Here is a 23,015-nt window from a genome sequence, read left to right as displayed (position 1 = left end):
GCATAAGGAAACAGTCAAAACACTAACATTCAAATGAAGAGTCAGCTAACGAATCGGTTTGAAGGGCATGACCTGGATTATTTTACCTATATCCGTTTGTTTCTCCACTAGACATGATCGAACAATACTCGAAATGTATCGATTGGCTGTTACATGCCGATCGATAACTGGTCTACCTTTAGGGACACAAACATTTAATATGTTAGACGATATGGATATATAAAACTATAGATAATCTAATATGACATATCTGGCCTATCCTATCATACAAATGTAGCCCTGTGTCATTTCGATATATATATAGAACACACTAGAGTTAGAAATCTCCAAAAAGCGATGTCATAACCACATAAATAAAATTATCAATATAAATACAACGTAATAATCCGAGTCATCAAACATAACTGATTTCGACATAAAATCTTACAATCTCGATACTTAATAGCAATCGCAACTCACAATAATCTATATTATACCAACATAGAAGAAAAGTATTCACCTGAAAATTAAATCTGGAAAAGTAATAAGACAATAACCTCTGGAAGAACAGCCGTTATAATTCAACACCAATAACACCGGTCCTGTTATACTATTCTTGTTTCAATCGAGTCACTACAAGTAACAGTGGAATGACGCCGCAAACAAAGCGGAACTTATCGGAATATCAAATAGAGTCTTCCCAAGATCTGACTAAATATCGGGATATTAAATAGAATGCTCTTCCACGATCTGACTAAATATCAAAATATCAAATCGAGTGTCTAAATAGCAGAATATCACACGGTGTCTTCCCATGATTTGACTAAATATCAAAATATCAAATCGAGTGTCTAAATAGCAGAATATCACACAGTGTCTTCACACGATATGTCTAAATATCAAAACATCAAATCGAGAGTCTAAATAGCAGAATATCACACAGTGTCTTCCCAAGATCTGACTGAATATCAAAATGTCAAATCGAGTGTCTAAATAGTAGAATATGATACAGTGTCTTCCCAGGTTCTTACTAAATATCAAAATATTAAATCGAGTGTCTAAATAGCAGAATATCAAATAGTGTCTTCCCACGATCTGACTAAATATCATAATATGAAACAATGTCTTTTCATGTTCTGACTAAATATCAGAATATCAAGCACGTTATTTTCATGATCTAACTTAATATAAGAATTTTAGATAGAATAAAATGAGACGATCTAACTAAATATCAGAATAGTAAATACCGTGTCCTCGAAAGATCTAACTAAATATCCTAATGTTAAATAGACCACATTCCAACGATTTGACTTGATACCAAAATACATTGATAAATTGTTAATAATGTCATTTCGAAACTAGATTTCGCATAATGATTAATGGTTTCCGATTATTCTATACAAACCAAAATTTCTACCATAGTAATCATTGTGTCGACCTTGTGAAGACGTTTACATGATGATAAAAATAAATTCACAAATATTGATAATCTGCAAAAGGTATTATGCTAGCCTTTGTTATACAGTATTATAATTAATTTGACTTTTTGGTTTTGAAACTTGAAAATGAAGACCAGTGTTACATAACGCTTTCTAGTCTTAGGCGATCGTATGAACAAGTTTATGTTGACCCTGGTAGTCAGAGCAGAACCTTAACATGAACTGGTGAACACGTCAAATAACCTTAACATGAACTGGTGAACACATCAAATAACCTTAACATGAACTGGTGAACACGTCATATAACCTTAACATGAACTGGTGAACACGTCAAATAACGTCTTTTCGTAAAATGTTTATTGTCGGACAATAATTGTATAAACATAAAAAATAAATATTAAAAATATCGAAGAAATTGTATTGTTTTGTAAACTAATGTTTTTTTTTCTACATCTGTTTTTTTATCACCTTATTGCAGTTTTGAAAATTGTATACTAACACCCAAGTTTGCCATAAAGATACTGATCCGTATCTATCAACTAAAAGGAACATAAAACACTTTAATAGCTGTGGTATATACATGTAGTTACCGTAACCTTGTTTTCATTGTACCATCCTTATAGTTAGTTTTATATAATTATTCTGTGATGATAACATTTTCCATATGGTAATCGTAATGTAAGTGCCACTGAAATATGTAGTTCACAATCGATTTTGTTTTACAAAATATTTTCAACAAATAATAATCAGTATGAATTTTTTTATAATAACCAGTATAGTATTGTTTATAATAATCGGTATGGTATTGATTATGAGAAACAGTATGGTATTGATATGTTAATCAGTATGGTATTGTTTATAATAATCAATATTATATTGTTTATAATAATCAGTATGATATTGTTTATAATAATCAGTATGATATTGTTTATAATAATCAGTATGATATTGTTTATAATAATCAGTATGATATTGTTTATAATAATCAGTGTGGTATTGTTTATAATAAACAGTATGGTATTGTATATAGTAATCAGTATGATATTGTTTATAATAATCAGTTTGACATTGTTTATAATAATCAGTATGATATTGTTTACAATAATCAGTGTGGTATTGTTTATAATAAACAGTATGGTATTGTATATAGTAATCAGTATGATATTGTTTATAATAATCAGTATGATATTGTTTATAATAATCAGTATGATATTGTTTATAATAATCAGTATGATATTGTTTATAATAATCAGTATGATATTGTTTATAATAATCAGTATGATATTGTTTATAATAATCAGTATGGTATTGTATATAGTAATCAGTATGATATTGTTTATAATAATCAGTATGATATTGTTTATAATAATCAGTATGATATTGTTTATAATAATCAGTATGATATTGTTTATAATAATCAGTATGGTATTGTTTATAATAATCAGTATGATATTGTTTATAATAATCAGTATGATATTGTTTATAATAATCAGTATGATATTGTTTATAATAATCAGTATGGTATTGTTTATAATAAACAGTATGGTATTGTATATAATAATCAGTATGTTATTATTAATAATAATCAGTGTGGTATTGTATATAATAATAGGTATGTTATTGTTTATAATAATCAGTATATTTTTTTTTAATAATCAGTATGGTATTTTTTTTATTATAATATTGTTTATAATAATCAGTATTATATTGTTTATAATAATCAGTATGGTATTTTTTTATTATAATATTGTTTATAATAATCAGTATTATATTGTTTATAATAATCAGTATGATATTGTTTATAATAATCAGTATGATATTGTTTATAATAATCAGTATGATATTGTTTATAATAATCAGTATGGTATTGTTTATAATAATCAGTATGGTATTGTTTATAATAATCAGTATGGTATTGTTTATAATAATCAGTATGGTATTGTATATAGTAATCAGTATGATATTGTTTATAAATAATCAGTTTGATATTGTTTATAATAATCAGTATGATATTGTTTATATATATCAGTATGATTTTTTATAATAATCATCAGTTTATAATAATCAGTATGGTATTGTTTATAATAATCAGTATGGTATTGTATATAATAATCAGTATGGTATTTTTTATAATAATCAGTATGGTATTGTATATAATAATCAGTATTATATATGCTTATCTAAATCAGTATGACTTTATTTACTTATGACTTAATATTCACACCAATTAACCTCAACCCTAGTTACAATAAGATATATAATAATATAACGGGAATCAATAATGATGTCATGTGCATACAAATATACTTAATGCATTCTACATAAACAATGATTAAAACTTGGTTTTAGCAATAACATTCAGATAATATTCAGTCACTCGGGCTCCGATATAATTGATTTCAGAAATTAATGCAGCCTTCGTATCATGTAAATCGGATATTTACTTCCGTCCTTATCTATGGTTTCAATTATACAGATGATTCTAATATATACGATGTCAAATCTATTTGCCTATAAATTTGACTAGATAATGTATGCACGGCGATTGAATATTTTGATATAACAATACGATAATCAATATCAAATAACATTGCGTATATTAAATTGGGAATAAAACACTTTTAAACAAAGCAATATTCGTACCTTCGTGGTATGTCATCAATCCTAAAATATATTCTATTATATCAGCTTGAAAGGATTATTCAATTAATATAAATATAGTGTCGCCTTTTTGCAGCGTTCAACAAAACATCGGAAATTAGCGAAAAAACGAAATTCTAGGTTTATATGACTCAATGTTCTGCAACGCAAACTGTTCAAAACTTATACATTTTATTTCCTGTGTGAATCAAGCAATTTGGTTTTGTAACCGAATATGTATGCTATCATATGCACAGTGCATGAAAGCGATATCTGCAATGTTTCTCCCTATACAAGTTAGGAACTCCAGAACCTTAACAAATTGTCATGTGTGGTTCGAAACACATGTAACACAAAAACCACATGATGTGACATTTTGACACATATTTCATTTAAACCATACAGATGTAGCACGTTCTTATAGACCTCTGATGTAGTTGACACTACACTTATCCCCAAAGATTGATAAAGAATACCGGGAGATACTGATGGTCTTGTTACAGCTGAAGTCTATACAAGAACAATTCCACGTAGGTCTCTATATCGGGGACTGGGTATCTGACAAGGCAGCTCCGATTAGACTTTTTGTGTATATAGCAATGATACGATACAAGATAGGAGCCGACATAGGCGAAACAGAATGCCGGGTTATTGGGATACGCCATTGTTAATGTTATGGCTGCCATACTACGATAAAATGAAATCTGTGAGATGGAAACGGGGGATCTGTGACGACAGACGGCCTATTGGTTGTTGTGTTTTGGGTAAACTGTTCTGTGACTTGCCGCCAGGCCGTACAGTGGCTGGCTAGAGAGAGAATAATACGATGAAGTTTGAGACAAACCACCCATGGCTCGCGGGCGGTAAACGAGGGGAAACTGCCCCCATTTACTGTGTAATCTACAACTAGTATCCAGTTATATACAGAAAGATGTCAATGAAGGAAATAGAAATCTCTCACATTCTTTATAGTGAAAGCAATGTACACAGAAAAAGCCATATATCTTTTTCAAATTAATCAACTTTATACACTCCAGATTTCTTTATGAAATAATTTTGCAATAGGAACAACGCAACAAAATACAACTCATTAATATTACTATTTGTAAATATTGTAAAGACCCTATATAAATTGGAAATAATGGCGACGATAAGTTTTAATGCATACTATTTAAATTTGGTTCGGTAATTAACAAATTGAAATAAATCCTTAGTTTTTGTTTCTAACATAAAATGGAAAAAACGAGTACCAAAAGTATCTAGTGATTTTTTACAGAAATTATTTCCTAACAATGATATAACGATATAGCGACGTTGTATCTACGTGATTATAAATAAGCCGTGACTGTTAGGGACTGTTCCTTCCTGTAATGTTCAGCAGGAAATCCCGGCGTCCCGTGATACGAGGCCTGCGTCGTGATTGGCCGAGACGGATACTGGATGTGGGGTTGCTGTTTGAGCAGAGCGTTCAGTCCTATACTGATGACTACATCAGCGTGCGCCCGTCAATATAACCAAATACCCCAGACTGAAGTGTTAATGTCACCATCCTCAAGAGCAGAAGAGTACACAGGCAAGTAAGTGGTTGAGAAACATCACAACACTTGTAATCAGCAGAAATACGGGATCAACTTGATAGAGAAGATGAATTTTAACCATCCTCTATCAACACCTTTTTCTGTCAGAGATATTTTGGGGAACTGGACTGAACATTGTGCTTTAGATTATCCAAACAATATGAACTTCATGACTGGAAATGGACACTGCCTGGATATGACAGGTAATAACAGAGTAAGTGACCAGATAGGATTCGGTAATAACTCTTCGTGTCTGTATGGCAGTACCCCATCACCAAGTGGTACACCCATGCAACAACCTACCTACACCACCTTGTCTTGTAGTCCTCCTACCGTGTCCTCCATGGGGATGACACTTCATACAAATCCTCAGGCATCTCCTGTCCGCTCGGACATCCCAAACCACACCCAGCCAGGTCCACAAGCCTCGGGACCACCTGGCCACGGAGGGGTAACGGACAACACCAACACCACATCAACAAAGATTGAACACGACATTTCCCAAACTGGAGCTACATCCTTACCTGCGACAAACCTAATGGACCAAACTCAGCATCACCACAATCTCCACCAGGCACCTCATGCCGTAACTCCAAAAAGCGAAGATGATATCATTGAAATGGTAGAAAAACGTGAGTATTCTACTTTTAAGTGGAGATATTGTAAGTGCTAGGAATAGTGTCTCATTTAGGAGAGCAATCAAGTGACTCTCAAATGCCGTTTGTACATACATCGATCTGAGCACCTTACTTTAAGGTACTCGAACAGTATTCTGCACTATCGATAAGAGATTACAAGAGGCTACACTCAACCATCTATACAACTAAATTAAACTGTTTTTCAGAGTGCTTACTTTTTAAGTCTACGGCATGTTTAGATATGGCATCAACACCAATTCCATCCTTAACATCTGTGTTCACAAGCACTTATTGGTCGTTCTTTTTCTTTACGTCTTTTAAATATTAGTATACTTTTATATATAAAACCCCTTCCCCTCCAGGTATATTCTTTTATGAATTTGAACATATGTTTTTTTTTTTTATTTGAACACATATAATCTTTTTAAAAAATCATTTTATTATTATTATTTTCTTTTATTAGGTATCGTCAATTATTTTAATTACAGCGCCACTGTTTGTGACGGGTATCTGCTATTTACAATAACAAGGCGAACGTCTCTCTAGACCTAGATATTGTATTCCAACCTCAGAATCTTCTTGTATATAAATATTTACAAATTTTACAGTAATAAGAACTGTTCCTTTTTACGACAGAGAATTTAAAATATTAGAAGTTATGACGCATGTCACACATACATTTATAAAATTCATATCCTAAATAAACACGAGACAAGTTGAATTTTATAATAGCCCTGAGTAAGGGAACACATTTGTCGCATTTCCGTATTTAAAAATTAGTCTTAATACCTTCAATTAGTTCTTTATTCCATGTGGCACCACTATGTATAAAGGGTAGTCGGTGGCCGCTCGCCGTCCTTTTGGTCTCAGCAGTCCCTCTAACATTTCACACACTCTCGAGTATATATCCTGCTGGGATTTTGAATAAATAACTAAAAGAGACATGATTCTGAACGCTGGAACGGCTTCATTTTAACCAAGATAATGGTTCTGACACGGAACTATATGTTTCTTTATAAGAAATATGTCCAAAATTCGTTTAAATATAGTCGAAGGATGTCCGTTAATTATCCGACTATTCTGCAGACAGCTTCTGTAAGACGGGTTAGGATAAAGTTCGGGATATGGGGAAATTATAATTCAGATAAGCTTGGATAGATTCGACAGTAGATAAATTGCTTGCATATACACTGGGAATAGCAGGAAAACTTATTCTAATATAAAATGTGTCCTGTGTGAAAGCATGTATCGCACGTTAAAATAGCATTTCAAGCAAATAGTTTAGAGAATAAAACAATTTTAAATTTGCAAACTTTTTTTTTCTTTTTTTTTTTAATTATCTTTATTACGAAAGAAATGTTTTAAGGACAATAATTTGTCCCGGACATTAAATTATTTATTACTTTAACATCAATGATATTATTGTGTAATAAAACTAATTAGAAATTTGTCACGAAATCTATACACAAACGTTTAGATTAACGTAACTATTTTAGTCAACGTATTTGTGTCGAAACAATAACCCTAAGTGATTCGACAACAGATGTAACATCACTTCCATATTAAACTTCTGTGTTCACGTTTAGGTCTCGGAAATATGTACCTGATTGTCAAGGCCTTTTGTCTTTTATCTTAAAATTACACTTAAACTGGCTTTATCCTTGTATCATCCGTGAAGTACTTACTCTATTACTCGTGGTCACTTCACAACTCCATACTTGAAAGTACTTTACAATTTACATTTTGACGAAAGTACTTTATCTAAAATTGAACTTTCAAGTACTTTTAATTAGTATCTCAATAGACTCGTCGAGTTTATACCTCATTATCAAATATATTATGTTTAATGATGTTCGTAAATTACAATGCCTAATGCGGAAGGAAAACATGTTGTATCGCTATTTAATAAAAATTATCATCCTTGTATTTAATTATAATAACGCGCTAACGGGGTAAATGACACAAAACTAACTTCACTGTAAAAATCCTTGGTTTGCTGAGATAGTGAAACAAAGGATACTCATTGTTTCGGACAGTTATTTGACAATTTGAAAAGAAGCAACAATTAAAAAATGTTCTTAATGGAAATGTGCGAAATGTGAAGATAATTATATCTAACTAGAAATATCTGTTAATGAAATAGAGACAAATACAAAAATATGTACAGCTTTTAAAACATGAAACGTGGTTAAGCCGCTGTAGATAAGAACCTAATGGTATTACATATACATCAACGTGTTCAGTTTTATGACAGATGTGACATTTGTTTTTCAATTTTCAGTTCAAAGTACAAAGTTACAAAAACGGACAAAGTAAATCAAAGTAAGGATATGAAATCATAAAAATTGGAGACCTGAATAATATCCTGAAAACTAATAAACTAAATTAATGAAATCAATGAAAGTTCAGCAAATTTCTAATAAACCTATTTACAAAACCTAAAAACATTATCTCCAGATTGTGTCCGCATGACTAGGTCGACCCGTGACCTGTGACTAGTTCCAATCCGCCGGATACATGACAAAGGAAGTGCCCGTTGCTCTCTAGGTTCGCGGGATAAGCTGTGTGGTTTTCGGAAATCTGGCGAACCTCGTGATACACCAACACTTAATATCGGGATCGGTGAAATCTAATCCGGAAACATCTCTTAATTCTCAATCTGTAATATTGTATGTCAATTCGTTATATATGTTTATAACGAGCACTTCGTTTATCCAACAGTGAAAACAACAATAAATAAGAACATTGAAAGTTGTGATATCAGTTCCTGATATTTTGATTCACTTAATACTTGATCATATACTGTTAAATACTTTATACTTGATTAATATAATATTGTGATGTTCAAATATCCGTGTCATCCTAAGTCATATATATATATATAACTTCAGGTGAAGTTCATTGATTTGCAGTAATGAAAATGTATGTTATGTCGAATACTTAAATGTTCTGAATTTCCTTTACGATACATCTTGATGCAGCTGACAGACAAGCAACGTAAATAACATCTAACGACGATCAAATCACATTTTAACAGAAATGAAATATAATCGAGAGATGATTTCTATAACTAACAAGTCATCCAGATTATTATATTGAACGACAGTGGGAATGATAGGACAAAAGAATAAAACATATTAGCTTAAATATTACTGTAGAAGAAAAGCCACTTCTTTAAATTCAAAATATATTAATCATATTAATTCAATACTAAACATAATAAGAAATGTCAAACTTTCATGAATTTATCTTTGTCACTTTTAGAATATAGATTTTTTTTTTTTAAATATAAAATTAGCAATATTTTCATTACTATTTTTTGCATTCATTAATAAAAAAAACTATAATATCATCAAATTCAGTGTGACTTTTTCAAAGTATAAAATAAGCATGTGTACTTGTCAGATACATGATAGATACCCCGGTAACAGTCAAAAAAGAAAAAGGCAAGCCCAACAGATTAAACAACTTTACAGTTTTTAGGTGTTTATATACCATCGGACTTATGCATGGTGGTAAAATAACAACTATCGAAATATCGTCAATAAACTATTAATTACTTACATGCAGATTCAAGGATTATCATGACTATAGTTATATCCTTATTTGCAATAAAGCAACCGATTTGTCAAAAATCAGTGTTAATACTGGTTATTGTGGATAATCTAGTTATTTAAAGGAAGTGCGGTGAAATACCTGTTAATGCTGGTTATTGTGGATAAACTAGTTATTTAAGTGCGGTGAAATACCTGTTAATACTGGTTATTGTGGATAAGCTAGTTATATGAAGGAAGTGCGGTGAAATACCAATACTTTGCACGGTTATATAACATTCCAGAGATATATTAAACACACAAATAATGATTACTTGCAGTTTTTATTAAATATGTTCTGTCGCTACCTGTTAATATTGTAACAAGGTTTCAGTTTGCGATTCCGCAGACGTTATACTCTACATATACAAATGTCATGACTTTTAAGATCTGGAGATATATAGCCCTGCAATAGTTTTATCACTATATCCACTCCGTAAACTTCATTCAAATCCCCGCAGGAGGCCAACTTATATCCCACCGTAGCCACCAAATGTGAGCGGTAATGCTAAGCCTACGAGAGGTCCCTAATCCTAGGTTCAAAGGAATTCAAAGTATAAGGTTATGGCGGCATTAAGCAGACGACCAAGTCGAAAGAGACTAAAGCGAAAGTCTGTAGATATATATCACAGGCAAGGCTCTTCTTACTAATTAGTCCTTGTACCAATTTGTGGAGTAATATTCATACAGTTATTTATATAATTTGATTTCGTGTAGAATATCATACCCGTTAGATGTAAAAGACAGGCTGAAATGGGATAAAAGTTGAAGTGTTGAGTAAATTAGGACTCGGTTTGCAGGCATTATGATATCAAGTGTGTGCTCCTTGACATAATCTGGGGCCGTGTGTAGCCGGCTTGAGGCTGTCAACTCTATGTTAACCAGTGATTGACCGATTGGCTTTCACTATTCGTCTAACATTAGAGATAGGCATTTATCATGATCTTTATTATATATATAAAAAAGATGTTTTGAAGTCATGATAAAGACGCTTACACCAGCGAAACTTTAATAAGGCATTTGATTTGACATCATGTGAACTCGATATTATCAAGATAGACACTTATGTATAGTTTTTTTTATAAAACTACTATCAATACAGAATATGCAAGAAGTACATTTATTTCTGTAATTTCACCATATTGTATAATGCATTTTTGTTTCATTAGTATAGCATATACGTATCCTTATTGATGACAATTAGATAATTAGTTCTTCGAAATAATGCATTGTTATAAATAGCAATTCTTACTCAAACTCACTCTTCCGTCTTGAGAAAAAAAAATATATATGCGAAATAAATCTCAATTTCTATACAAAAACAATATCCGCCATAGGCATGTTTCCCTTTAACTGCGGAAACTTTTATTAAAATGTATAAACTTATCGGGACAATCTCCTAGCTTGCCAGATGTTTAAATTTCGGATATATATCTTACCAATTTTCTAACGCTATTGCTATTTCCTGTCGGGATTTCTTTCTATAAGCACAGAATCATCTGGCAATTTCAATTTCATTCCTACACTATTTGGAGACACAGTTAGATTCCATGATTGGCGGTGAATAAAATGCTTATTAGACAAGAATACAAGTTTATAAACATAATAGGTTGTTTGTTTAATTAGTTAGTAGAATTATTTTACATAGAAAATATATATGGAATTCTTTAAATCATTAAAAAAATGATAATGTTACTTTATTGAGAAAGGAATTTTCTCAATATTTTTTTACCATTAATGTTATAATGCTGACATTAATGGTTTGTATAATTATTGAAAATCTTCAAATTGTGATCAGTATCAAATTATCACAAGTCTAAAATATTTCTTTGGATATGTAGCACGAATATATTATTAATGCAGTTCTTAATCGATCATTGTTCTGAATATCAGTAAGAGTGCCACTTTAATTATAAGTTTAAGATATCGTTTATAAACACAACATATGCCCAAAACAAAACGATTCACATGTTTATAGTTCTACCATTCGCTATATTACAGATTAACGTTCATATATTCTTTGACATTAAAACCTTATAATAATTGTGCAATAATTTATCATTTGATTGACGTAATAAAATCTTTGTATGTGCTAATTTTTATATTTCATATAATAGCTTAACGTTTATGCTAAAATCTTATAATAATTATGAAAGACATGGGTGTTTATATATCATTTAATTTATGTAATAAATCTTTGTATATGTAAATCTTTATATTATATATTATAACTTAACGTTTATATGTTAAATCCTTATAACAATTGTGAAAGACATGGGTGTTAATTTATTATTAGATTTACGTAATAAATATGTGTACATGTTAATTGTTTTATAAAGCGTTTTTTATAATTTCTATAAAAAAAATGTTCCTTTGAGACTTCCGTCTGTGTATGTTTTGTGTGTATCGTCACTCGCCATTCATAGTTTGTACATTTAATCTATGTTCTCCTGGCCAGATAAAATTTCAGAAAAAACATAATCGTCAACTGTTTTTCATCAGAGGCAGGGGTCAGTCAGTTCGTTGGGTCTAAATATACGGTAATAAAATGTGTACCCCCATACTTGTTTCATATATCTGGCAGATTTCACGCTTCGTCGCCAGCCCCAAAAGACCAGAACCACATCACACGAGGGGCTGATTTAGGAGTTATTGTATACCCTTGTGAAGTGGTGGACTTATGTTCCGAGGGGTACCGAATGAGTACTATTATTTGGGATATCTCTGGTATTTAGTTTGTATACAGTTACAGAGGCTGATAATCGTTACTCAACCGTGACATTAATGATGATTATGATGATGCGGGGGAGTGTCTATACACTGTACGTCCAATGAATAATCACTTTTACTAGCGCTCATCATAAAGTAAACAAAAACATTCCTTCAGATACCCCTAAACAAACCCTCTTTACCACCCCACCCCCTAAACAAACCATCCTTACTCCCCCCCCCCCCCCTTAAACAAACCATTCTTACACTCGGGAAGCCATACCACACAGAAGTGTGGTCCCGGCCCGGGACAAACTCGGGTCACTGACAGTTTGTACGTGTGTTCCCGATTCCAGTATAATTGTTTACGAACGGTAGTCTCTTTCATCGCAAGCAAAAGAACAAGATAAAACTAATTCCTTCATTCAACCGAGATTGTTGAAAAATAACCCAACACAAAACATAAACTGGAATGATTGCTTTTGGCAATCACCGAAATCGGAGAGATATAAAATAACTTGGATAGTTTGATAGTCTTTACTTGTTTTATATTTTGTCGGGTACGATATGACTACCCGATATAATCAATATATATGGTAAAGTTTCGTCTGAGAGAAAAAATAAATAAGATAGTGTTATTGATGATGGACTAGATACCATTAAGACAAACCAGAATCAATCTGCCTTTGGTCTAGATATTTCAAAGTTTTGTATATCAATGTTTAAATTTCATATTAAACGGAGAAAAATCAAATTAAAATCCTAATCAATGTTTCAACTGTTTCACAGTAAATATACCTCTTAAAAAGCAACAACCTACAATTATTTTAGTATCAATTATCGTGTGAATGTGTACTTAAATTAATACAAGCATACTTATTTTGAGCTTTCTGAGAAAATCCTCTTATTTCCACAAACTAAAACTTCCGCCTTTCGGTTGTGATTCCCGGACAGGTGTGTGTCGTATATCCGTTACGATGGGACAACCTTTAATCTTCCGGGATTACTTTTCCCGAATCGCTGCCAACCTACTTTAATGTGAATTTTAAACAATGATGTCTGATCCTTATCCACATAAGGACGTTGTATTGATTACTCTGATTCAACAAATACTAAGTCGATGTTTACATGCTTTTATTTATAGAAAAATACAACAATACATATTTCAAGACACGGATTTATACAGTTAAAGTAAATCCATAATGGATTTTGTGATATAACGAATTCATCTTTTATTTTAAATTTCTTTCACGCATGTGTTTAACATTTTCAGCTATCAAAGTATTTTATAATGACACTTTCCGGTTCTCTGTCAGCGTGGTTCGTATCCTCCCTCCTCCACGTGGAGTCGAAATATTCAAAAGTGTTTCTAATTAATACCACGGAAATATAGACACCATAGTAAATCAACAACTACTTAATGTTTATAAAGGCATGGCATTACGGGACCATTAGTGTATGTGAGGGCTAAAGGAAATAGACCGTCCTACCCGGGACCATTAGTGTATGTGAGGGCTAGGGGATATAGACCGTCCTACCCGGGACCATTAGTGTATGTGAGGGCTAGGGGAAATAGACCGTCCTACCCGGGACCATTAGTGTATGTGAGGGCTAGGGGATATAGACCGTCCTACCCGGGACCATTAGTGTATGTGAGGGCTAGGGGAAATAGACCGTCCTACCCGGGACCATTAGTGTATGTGAGGGCTAGGGGATATAGACCGTCCTACCCGGGACCATTAGTGTATGTGAGGGCTAGGGGAAATAGACCGTCCTACCCCGGGACCATTAGTATATGTGAGGGCTAGGGGATATAGACCGTCCTACCCGGGACCATTAGTGTATGTGAGGGCTAGGGGATATAGACCGTCCTACCAGAGATCATTAGTATATGTGAGGATTGTATAGACCGTCCTACCCAGGAACCATTAGTATATGTTAGGACTGGGGGATATAGACCGTCCTACCCGGGACCATTAGTATATGTGAGGACTAGGGGATAAGACCGTCCTACCCAGGGACCATTAGTATATGTGAGGACTAGGGGATATAGACCGTCCTTCCCAGGGACCATTAGTATATGTTAGGACTGGGGGATATAGACCGTCCTACCCCGGGACCATTAGTATATGTTAGGACTGGGGGATATAGACCGTCCTACCCCGGGACCATTAGTATATGTGAGGACTAGGGGATATAGACCGTCCTACCCCGGGACCATTAGTATATGTTAGGACTGGGGGATATAGACCGTCCTACCCGGGACCATTAGTATATGTGAGGACTAGGGGATAAGACCGTCCTACCCAGGGACCATTAGTATATGTGAGGACTAGGGGATATAGACCGTCCTTCCCAGGGACCATTGGTATATGTGAGGACGAGGGGATATAGACCGTCCTACTCAGGGACCATTAGTACAGTATATGTGAGGACTAGGGGATAAAGACCGTCCTACCACAGGACTATTAGTACCGTATATGTGAGGACTGGGTGATATAGAGCGTCCTACCCAGAGACCATTAGTGAATGTGAGGACTAGGGGATATAGACCGTCCTACCCGGGACCATTAGTATATGTGAGGACTAGGGGATATAGACCGTCCTACCCAGGGACCATTAGTATATGTGAGGACTAGGGGATATAGACCGTCCTACCCAGGGACCATTAGTATATGTGAGGACTAGGGGATATAGACCGTCCTTCCCAGGGACCATTAGTACAGTATATATGAGGACTGTATAGACCGTCCTACCCCGGGACCATTAGTATATGTGAGGACTGGGGGATATAGTCCGTCCTACCCCGGGACCATTAGTATATGTGAGGACTGGGGGTTATAGACCGTCCTTCCCAGGGACCATTAGTATATGTGAGGACTAGGGGAAATAGACCGTCCTTCCCAGGGACCATTGGTATACAATGTATGTGAGGACTGTATAGACCGTCCTACCCCTGGACCATTAGTATATGTGAGGATTGGGGAATATAGACCGCCCTAATCCGGGACCATTAGTATTATGAGGACTGGGGGATATAGACCGTCCTACAAAGGGACCATTAGTATATGTGAGGACTGGGGGATATAGACCGTCCTACCCCGGGACCATTAGTACAGTATACATGTATATGAGGACTATATAGACCGTCCTTCCCAGGGACCATTGGTATATGTGAGGACAAGGGGAAATAGACCGTCCTACCCAGGGACCATTGGTATATGTGAGGACTAGGGGATATAGACCGTCCTTCCCAGGGACCATTGGTATATGTGAGGACTAGGGGATATAGACCGTCCTTCCCAGGGACCATTGGTATATGTGAGGACTAGGGGATATAGACCGTCCTTCCCAGGGACCATTGGTATATGTGAGGACTAGGGGATATAGAGCGTCCTTCCCAGGGACCATTGGTATATGTGAGGACTAGGGGATATAGACCGTCCTTCCCAGGGACCATTGGTATATGTGAGGACAAGGGGATATAGAGCGTCCTTCCCAGGGACCATTGGTATATGTGAGGACTAGGGGATATAGACCGTCCTTCCCAGGGACCATTGGTATATGTGAGGACTAGGGGATATAGACCGTCCTACCCTGGGACCATTAGTATACAATGTATGTGAGGACTGTATAGACCTGAGGACTGGGGGATATAGACCGTCCTACCCCGGGACCATTAGTACAGTATATATGAGGACTGTATAGACCGTCCTACCCAGGGACCATTAGTACAGTATATACGAGGACTGTATAGACCGTCCTACGCCGGGACCATTAGTATATGTGAGGACTGGGGGATATAGACCGTCCTACCCCGGGACCATTAGTATATGTGGGGACTGGGGGATATAGACCGTCCTACCCCGGGACCATTAGTATATGTGAGGACTGGGGGATATAGACCGTTCTACCCAGGGACCATTAGTATATGTGAGGACTGGGGGATATAGACCGTCCTACCCCGGGACCATTAGTACAGTATATATGAGGACTATATAGACCGTCCTACCCAGGGACCATTAGTATATGTGAGGACTGGGGGATATAGACCGTCATACCCCGGGACCATTAGTATATGAGGATTGGGGGATATAGACCGTCCTACCCGGGACCATTAGTATATGTGAGGACTTGGGAATATAGACCGTCCTACCCCTTGACCATTATTATATGTGAGGACTGGGGATTTACCGTCCTATCCCGGGAGACTCGGTCTGGTACAGGTAAAGGCGTACAACTACCAAGAGAGTGAGGTAGTGTACGGCCCTGCAGTTGGTTCTAATGTTAGCGATATACGCCCTTCCAGTAGTTACTGATTGATATGTCAAATAGAATACAAATAATGATGATCCTGTTCAAGCTCCTAGTTTACCTTATGTCCCTCTTCGCTAGGACACTGGTCATCTCTTTGTCCGTCCAGTAACTCAATCTTCTCTCGGAATCAAAAGACGCTCGTACGTCTCTTCGCTAGGACACTGGTCATCTCATTGTCCGTCCAGTAACTCGATATTCTCTTGGAATCAAAAGACGCCCGTGCGTTACGTCGTTATTTACCACTTTTCCTACAGAAAATTAAAAATCGGTCTTATTTTGACGCGGCAGTCTTAGGCAGTTTGGTCTTTATACTTATATATTGTTCACTGGTGTCGTAAACGTGTGTCAGTGTGAATTCTTTCATTGATTGAGCTGTAAAAATTGAACAATATTGTAAGAGAATCATATCTAAGGAGAAAATATGAGAAATGCGTGCAATACCCTAACAGAGTTTCGTTGTCTCAGCTGACACAGTACAGACCACACAAAGCACTGCTTGACCTTAATATGACCTTATGCTTATGTGAAACATGATTCAAAATGAGCATGTAACTACTCTCTAAACCTCAATGGCTGTTGGCCGTCCCGATAGTAAAACGTGTGAAAGAAAGTCTCATGGTGCATGGAAACAACTTGTTTTGGTATTCAGTATTATATATCTGTTTATTTACCATGTAAACCCCACATGAAGCTTAAAGTGTGTGGATAATGAGTGCGAAACCAGGGGAAACAGAATTGTCAATACAGTAATAGTTCCTTTATGTATGTACCACACACTTTGATAATACATTCCCGAAGGCATATGGACATTTGTGTTTGGAAACTGTTTATATGAAGTCTCAGTTTTTTATAGATTGTTCTCGCAACTCTTGTGTGTTCAATGCCCACATTTAAAGGTAACTTTTTATAATTTTCATTTTAAGTGTTTTATAAGAAACCAGTTTGTGATAATGAATAGTACTGTTTTTTGAAATGGCGTAATAAAAATAAAAATTGCTAAATTGATTAAATAACGTTAGAGATTTTTAGAGAAAAATAAACTCGTGATACATGAGATAGCATGCATTATAAAGACGCCTATTTCTATAATTTCTATTTTTTGTGAACAAATGTATTGTTGTAGGAATAAATTAAAATATTAGTTTATTGTTTGTGGTATACTAAATTGTGTTCATATTAGATTCTTGTCAGAACTGACCTCAGTAACATATACACATGTTTTGAAACCGATATCTCTACTTGCAGCTGCATAGAAACATTTTCTCAATTACCAAGAATGTTGATGTGTCTAATGCGCAATTACTTCAGTAATTATAAGAATCTGTGAACTTTATGATATTCCTAATACGTACTGATAGAGATTATAATATGTATACTATACGTGGTATAAAATTGTTCTGATGTTACAATGTTATCAAACAACATTTAATTCATAAATATCAATAGTCTGGGACGACAGTACACACTATAAATTGAGGTTGGCCGAGCAGAATCTAGACTTGGTGGGTTGTACATGTATGTACACCACACCAATTAGCATGACTGGATGTTTGAGGACGGCCGGAATACACTCCTCAAATCTGTACTTAACTAATTACTTCACTTACTTCATTTAATTGGAACTGGACCAATTATCTTTAACACTATTGTAAAACTAAGTTTCTAGTTATAATAAATTTTCTTTAATTAAAGTTTTGACGCCTGCATAACTGATTTCTACCCAACCTGTACTTACCCGTTATACTCGGTATAATGGATGATAATTAACATTTAGTAGGTTCATTTTCGTTTATGTCTTCAATCTTTCGCCATTTCTAAATTGTTGAAGGACAATGACGTCAATATTTTGCCAATTGGATAATACTTTATCTTTTCTCCATACGTTTGCAAAGATGCGTTTTAAATTCATGTTAGTTTTATGTGTGAAAATGTATATAATAGCACTTATTCTTTATATATCTCCAGATAAACCAAGTATCCTGACCGATTCCAGGGGAGATAATGAAAAAGAAAAGACAACCAAAGATAAGCAAGGAGAATGTCATTTAATGAAACAACGACAGAAACGGAAACCAAGAGTACTATTTTCTCAAGCGCAAGTTTACGAATTAGAAAGAAGATTTAAGCAACAGAGATACTTATCCGCGCCGGAAAGAGAACAATTAGCCAACATTCTTAAACTCACATCGACACAAGTTAAAATTTGGTTCCAAAACAGAAGGTATAAGTGTAAACGCCAGAGACAGGATAAGAATGTAGAGATGGTAAGTATGCAGCCAGGCCCTCCACGGAGAGTCCACGTTCCAGTCTTGGTCAGGGACGGTAAGCCGTGTCAGAACGTCACACAGCCCTACTCGGCACCTTACAACGTCAACCCATTCGCATACTCAGCGCCACCTTATGGGAATACCATGAACAATCACGTGACTACAATGAACCCCATGAACCCCATGAACCAACAAAGTGGATACATCTCACAGCAACAGTTAAACCAGGGGATACGTGCTTGGTGACGATGACATACAAACTAACGTCTGTAACAATAGGTAATCAGACGACACGGTGAATCCAAGGTCACTTCAAAACGTGCTGGCCGTAAGGTCATGACCCTGTGATCACATAAAAACGTGTCATGGAAGATCTTGGAAGCCGCATAGTGATCCCAGTTTACTAGTGTTGAGCCCGGCTGACTTTGGTCACATGACGGCTTTTGGTTTTATCTGTTCAAATTATGTGTTATTGTGATCACGCATAATTAAAACGAATTTAACTTTAAACAAAGGTCATGGAAATCTGTAAATTTAATGTTTGTAATTTTACATTGATCGATTTATCTTGGCTTCATTACGAATCTAAACTCTGTGGTTCCCTAAATCAGGCAAGATAATACATGTTTTTCTCAATTCTGCTCTAGACACTCGTGAGCCTTACTTAAAACAATGTTTTGTTGATGAAATGAAATTCCTTTGCTTTAATACGTGATTTGTGACGAAGCCTTAAATACAGAAACTTCCTCTTGGTGAAAGACAATCAGGGGAATTTTTTCCAGTCCTAACCCAAATCATCCGTTACATTAACTTTACACACCGGTCCTAACCCAAATCATCCGTTACATTAACTTTACACACCAGTCCTATCCCAAATCATCCGTTACATTAACTTTACACACCAGTCCTAACCCAAATCATCCGTTACATTAACTTTACACACCAGTCCTAACCCAAATCATCCGTTACATTAACTTTACACACCAGTCCTAACCCAAATCATCCTTTACATTAACTTTACACACCAGTCCTAACCCAAATCATCCGTTACATTAACTTTACACACCAGTCCTAACCCAAATCATCCGTTACATTAACTTTACACACCAGTCCTAACCCAAATCATCCGTTACATTAACTTTACACACCAGTCCTAACCCAAATCATCCGTTACATTAACTTTACACACCAGTCCTAACCCAAATCATCCGTTACATTAACTTTACACACCAGTCCTAACCCAAATCATCCGTTACATTAACTTTACACACCAGTCCTAACCCAAATCATCCGTTACATTAACTTTACACACCAGTCCTAACCCAAATCATCCGTTACATTAACTTTACACACCAGTCCTAACCCAAATCATCCGTTACATTAACTTTACACAAACTTACTGTACCCTAATATTTATATCCATTGTCATCACCAAGAACCGCTCTTGCAAATTTCTATTTGATTCGAAATGACAGAAACTTATTAAAATAAATATTTTTTTTATGAATTGGCATTAATCCAACATGACTTTGTGGCAAGTGTTGAACAAAAACTGACAAAAGCCAAACAAACAAGCTTGATAAACCGGAGCATCTGTAGCTCGACTGGCGTCTATATAATGTAAACGTTACTCACGGCTCATCAGAATTGATAACAATTAGACTAGACATCACTTTCTATACAGATCGTCGTCATAAACACATATACCACACAAACTGATTCTGAGTAGAAAGAAGTAGGAGGATTTTAGCTTGGTCACATTGTACAGGTTATTTATTTGAAGTGTATTTTTGCGATGCAAGTCTTTGTACTAAGTATACACTTGCCATCGTTTTAACATTGACATACCTAGATCGGCTACATACCCCGACTGGTGTTCTAATCTGACAAAAACAATCCCCGAAAATAGGTATTTAACCATTTATAACATATAAGTCAAATATTGAGACAACTATATGTAATAATTATTTACGTTCCCTGATCAATGTAAATATAGAATAATCTCAGGAGATACTTGACTTCCTGCCGGCTAATTTTGTCGTGCTTTGAAAATGTCTTGAACACATTCCTATGTTTTTACCCAATCTCACTATTGTAAGTTTGTTTCATTCTATATATATATATATGACTTTGTAAGGTTGAAGCTAGCCATTGTTCTCTACTAGGGGAGGTTTGCTATTGAACAAGTGCTAATGTTCGGTGATGTACATATGTATGGCGTGAATCTGCATTATTTGTGCTTAAGTTAAGATTTCCCTTGAAACATTATATCAGTCAAAAACCATTTTCAATTAATTGATAAACTTTCCAAATGTTTTATGAATTGCATTGTAATTTAATCATGCTCACTTGTCTTGTTTTCTTATTGTGAAAGCACCTTACGCAAACCTGAGAATGTAAACGGTTGATGATTGAATGCCTTTACAATGTATTTGTATATGTGTGTTTGAGTGTGTGTTTGCACGAGAGTTTATATGAGTGTTTTTAGATGTAAGAATGTTAATTTGGGAATAATTAACCTCTTAACTGCCTAATCTTCTAATTGTTGTAAATTAGGGTTGAGAGAACAGTGCAACACTACATCAACAGACTGGTTGGAAATAAAATTAGCGAAATTTAAAATGTATAGTATCGTTTCTGTCTTTGTTTTTTTTTGTTTTGTAACCATGTCGTTTATAAATATTCCTCTGTGATTTTGAGATATAGCTCAGTTGATAACAAATGCCTACTGTTACATTATCAAATGGATTTTATCATTTAATATATACAATTAATAGGGAAAAAGAGAGACACATGCGACCGTACAATTTGCTATTTTTAACTTGGCTTTTAGTATGATCAATGGATGGAATGACAAAAATGACTTGTTTCAATGCTACTTAATAATAAACGCATCCATAGAACTGAACTCGAAACGTCACCAGTCATTGTTCATTTACACCAAGCCAGCTGGGGCCGGAAGTTGAAATAAGACTGACTAAATGATAGGTCATTGAATTGAAAATATAAAACCGGAAATGATGAGTATTATAATGTGTAAAGTACAAGTTTTAGTTATATTGCCATCAACATACACTTAACATTAGTTGGCAGTAACCCCAACCGACCATACTTAGTTATTGGTAATACATATCCCTATACAATGACTGGGAAAACGCCCTATGTCTCATGTCTCCAATATCTATCTATTTTATATATTGTGGTTAGTAGCTGGTCTGTCTTAGTGGGTGTCTCGAAACCATGTAATCTAGCGTGACCATCCTAGAATGACCATTATGTCTGCAAATAAGTTAAACTAAAACTGAAATAATGACAAAAAGTCACCACGACCATACCTACAAATATAGTTCATCGGTAAATCTAATGTTAGCTACTGTCATGGAAATAATTTTTCGTAAACATTATGAAGGCTTTATCAACAGTGTGCTGAACATTTGTTCTCATTATTTATCTGTGATTAATTTCCGAAATTACAAGTGATTCTAACCAGAAAGAACCATTCGTGTGGTAGCATAATATATATTTATAAACCTAGAATTAGCCATACAAACCAAAGATAAAAGATAGCATCGTTTAATCTGTTTGTACAAAAGCGCACCGATAGGTCTAGCCTAGAGTAAATAGTTTTCCTTTGGGCAGACAGAATGACGGGAGGAGGAAGGCTGTCGGAGGACGCCACCCTGGTCCGTATACAGTACTGTTGGTAGGGCCACGCCTGGACTGTATCACTCCCTCCTACAGGCTAGTATAGCCAGTCTGTGTCACTCCCTCTCACAGGACAGTATAGGAAAACATGCTGCAAAATCACGGATTCAATAAACATTATAAATAATTGGTCCACGTTTATTAACAATCT

At 35.0% G+C, this 23,015-nt stretch overlaps 1 protein-coding gene across 1 annotated transcript; it reads left to right on the top strand.

Annotated features, from left to right (window-relative positions):
* The first annotated feature begins 5,317 nt into the window (after positions 1 to 5,317).
* On the top strand, positions 5,318 to 21,785 carry LOC138334246 (homeobox protein Nkx-2.3-like). The gene is made up of 2 exons (XM_069282867.1): positions 5,318 to 6,267; positions 18,858 to 21,785. The coding sequence occupies exons 1-2, from the start codon at positions 5,703 to 5,705 to the stop codon at positions 19,403 to 19,405; spliced, it is 1,113 nt and encodes a 370-aa protein (XP_069138968.1). The 5' UTR covers positions 5,318 to 5,702; the 3' UTR covers positions 19,406 to 21,785.
* Positions 21,786 to 23,015: the final 1,230 nt, after the last annotated feature.

Source organism: Argopecten irradians, chromosome 11 (assembly GCF_041381155.1).
Source record: "Argopecten irradians isolate NY chromosome 11, Ai_NY, whole genome shotgun sequence".
Lineage (NCBI taxonomy): Eukaryota > Metazoa > Mollusca > Bivalvia > Pectinida > Pectinidae > Argopecten > Argopecten irradians.
The sequence above is the reverse complement of the archived record's forward strand: the minus strand, read 5'-3'. Positions and strand labels throughout refer to the sequence as shown.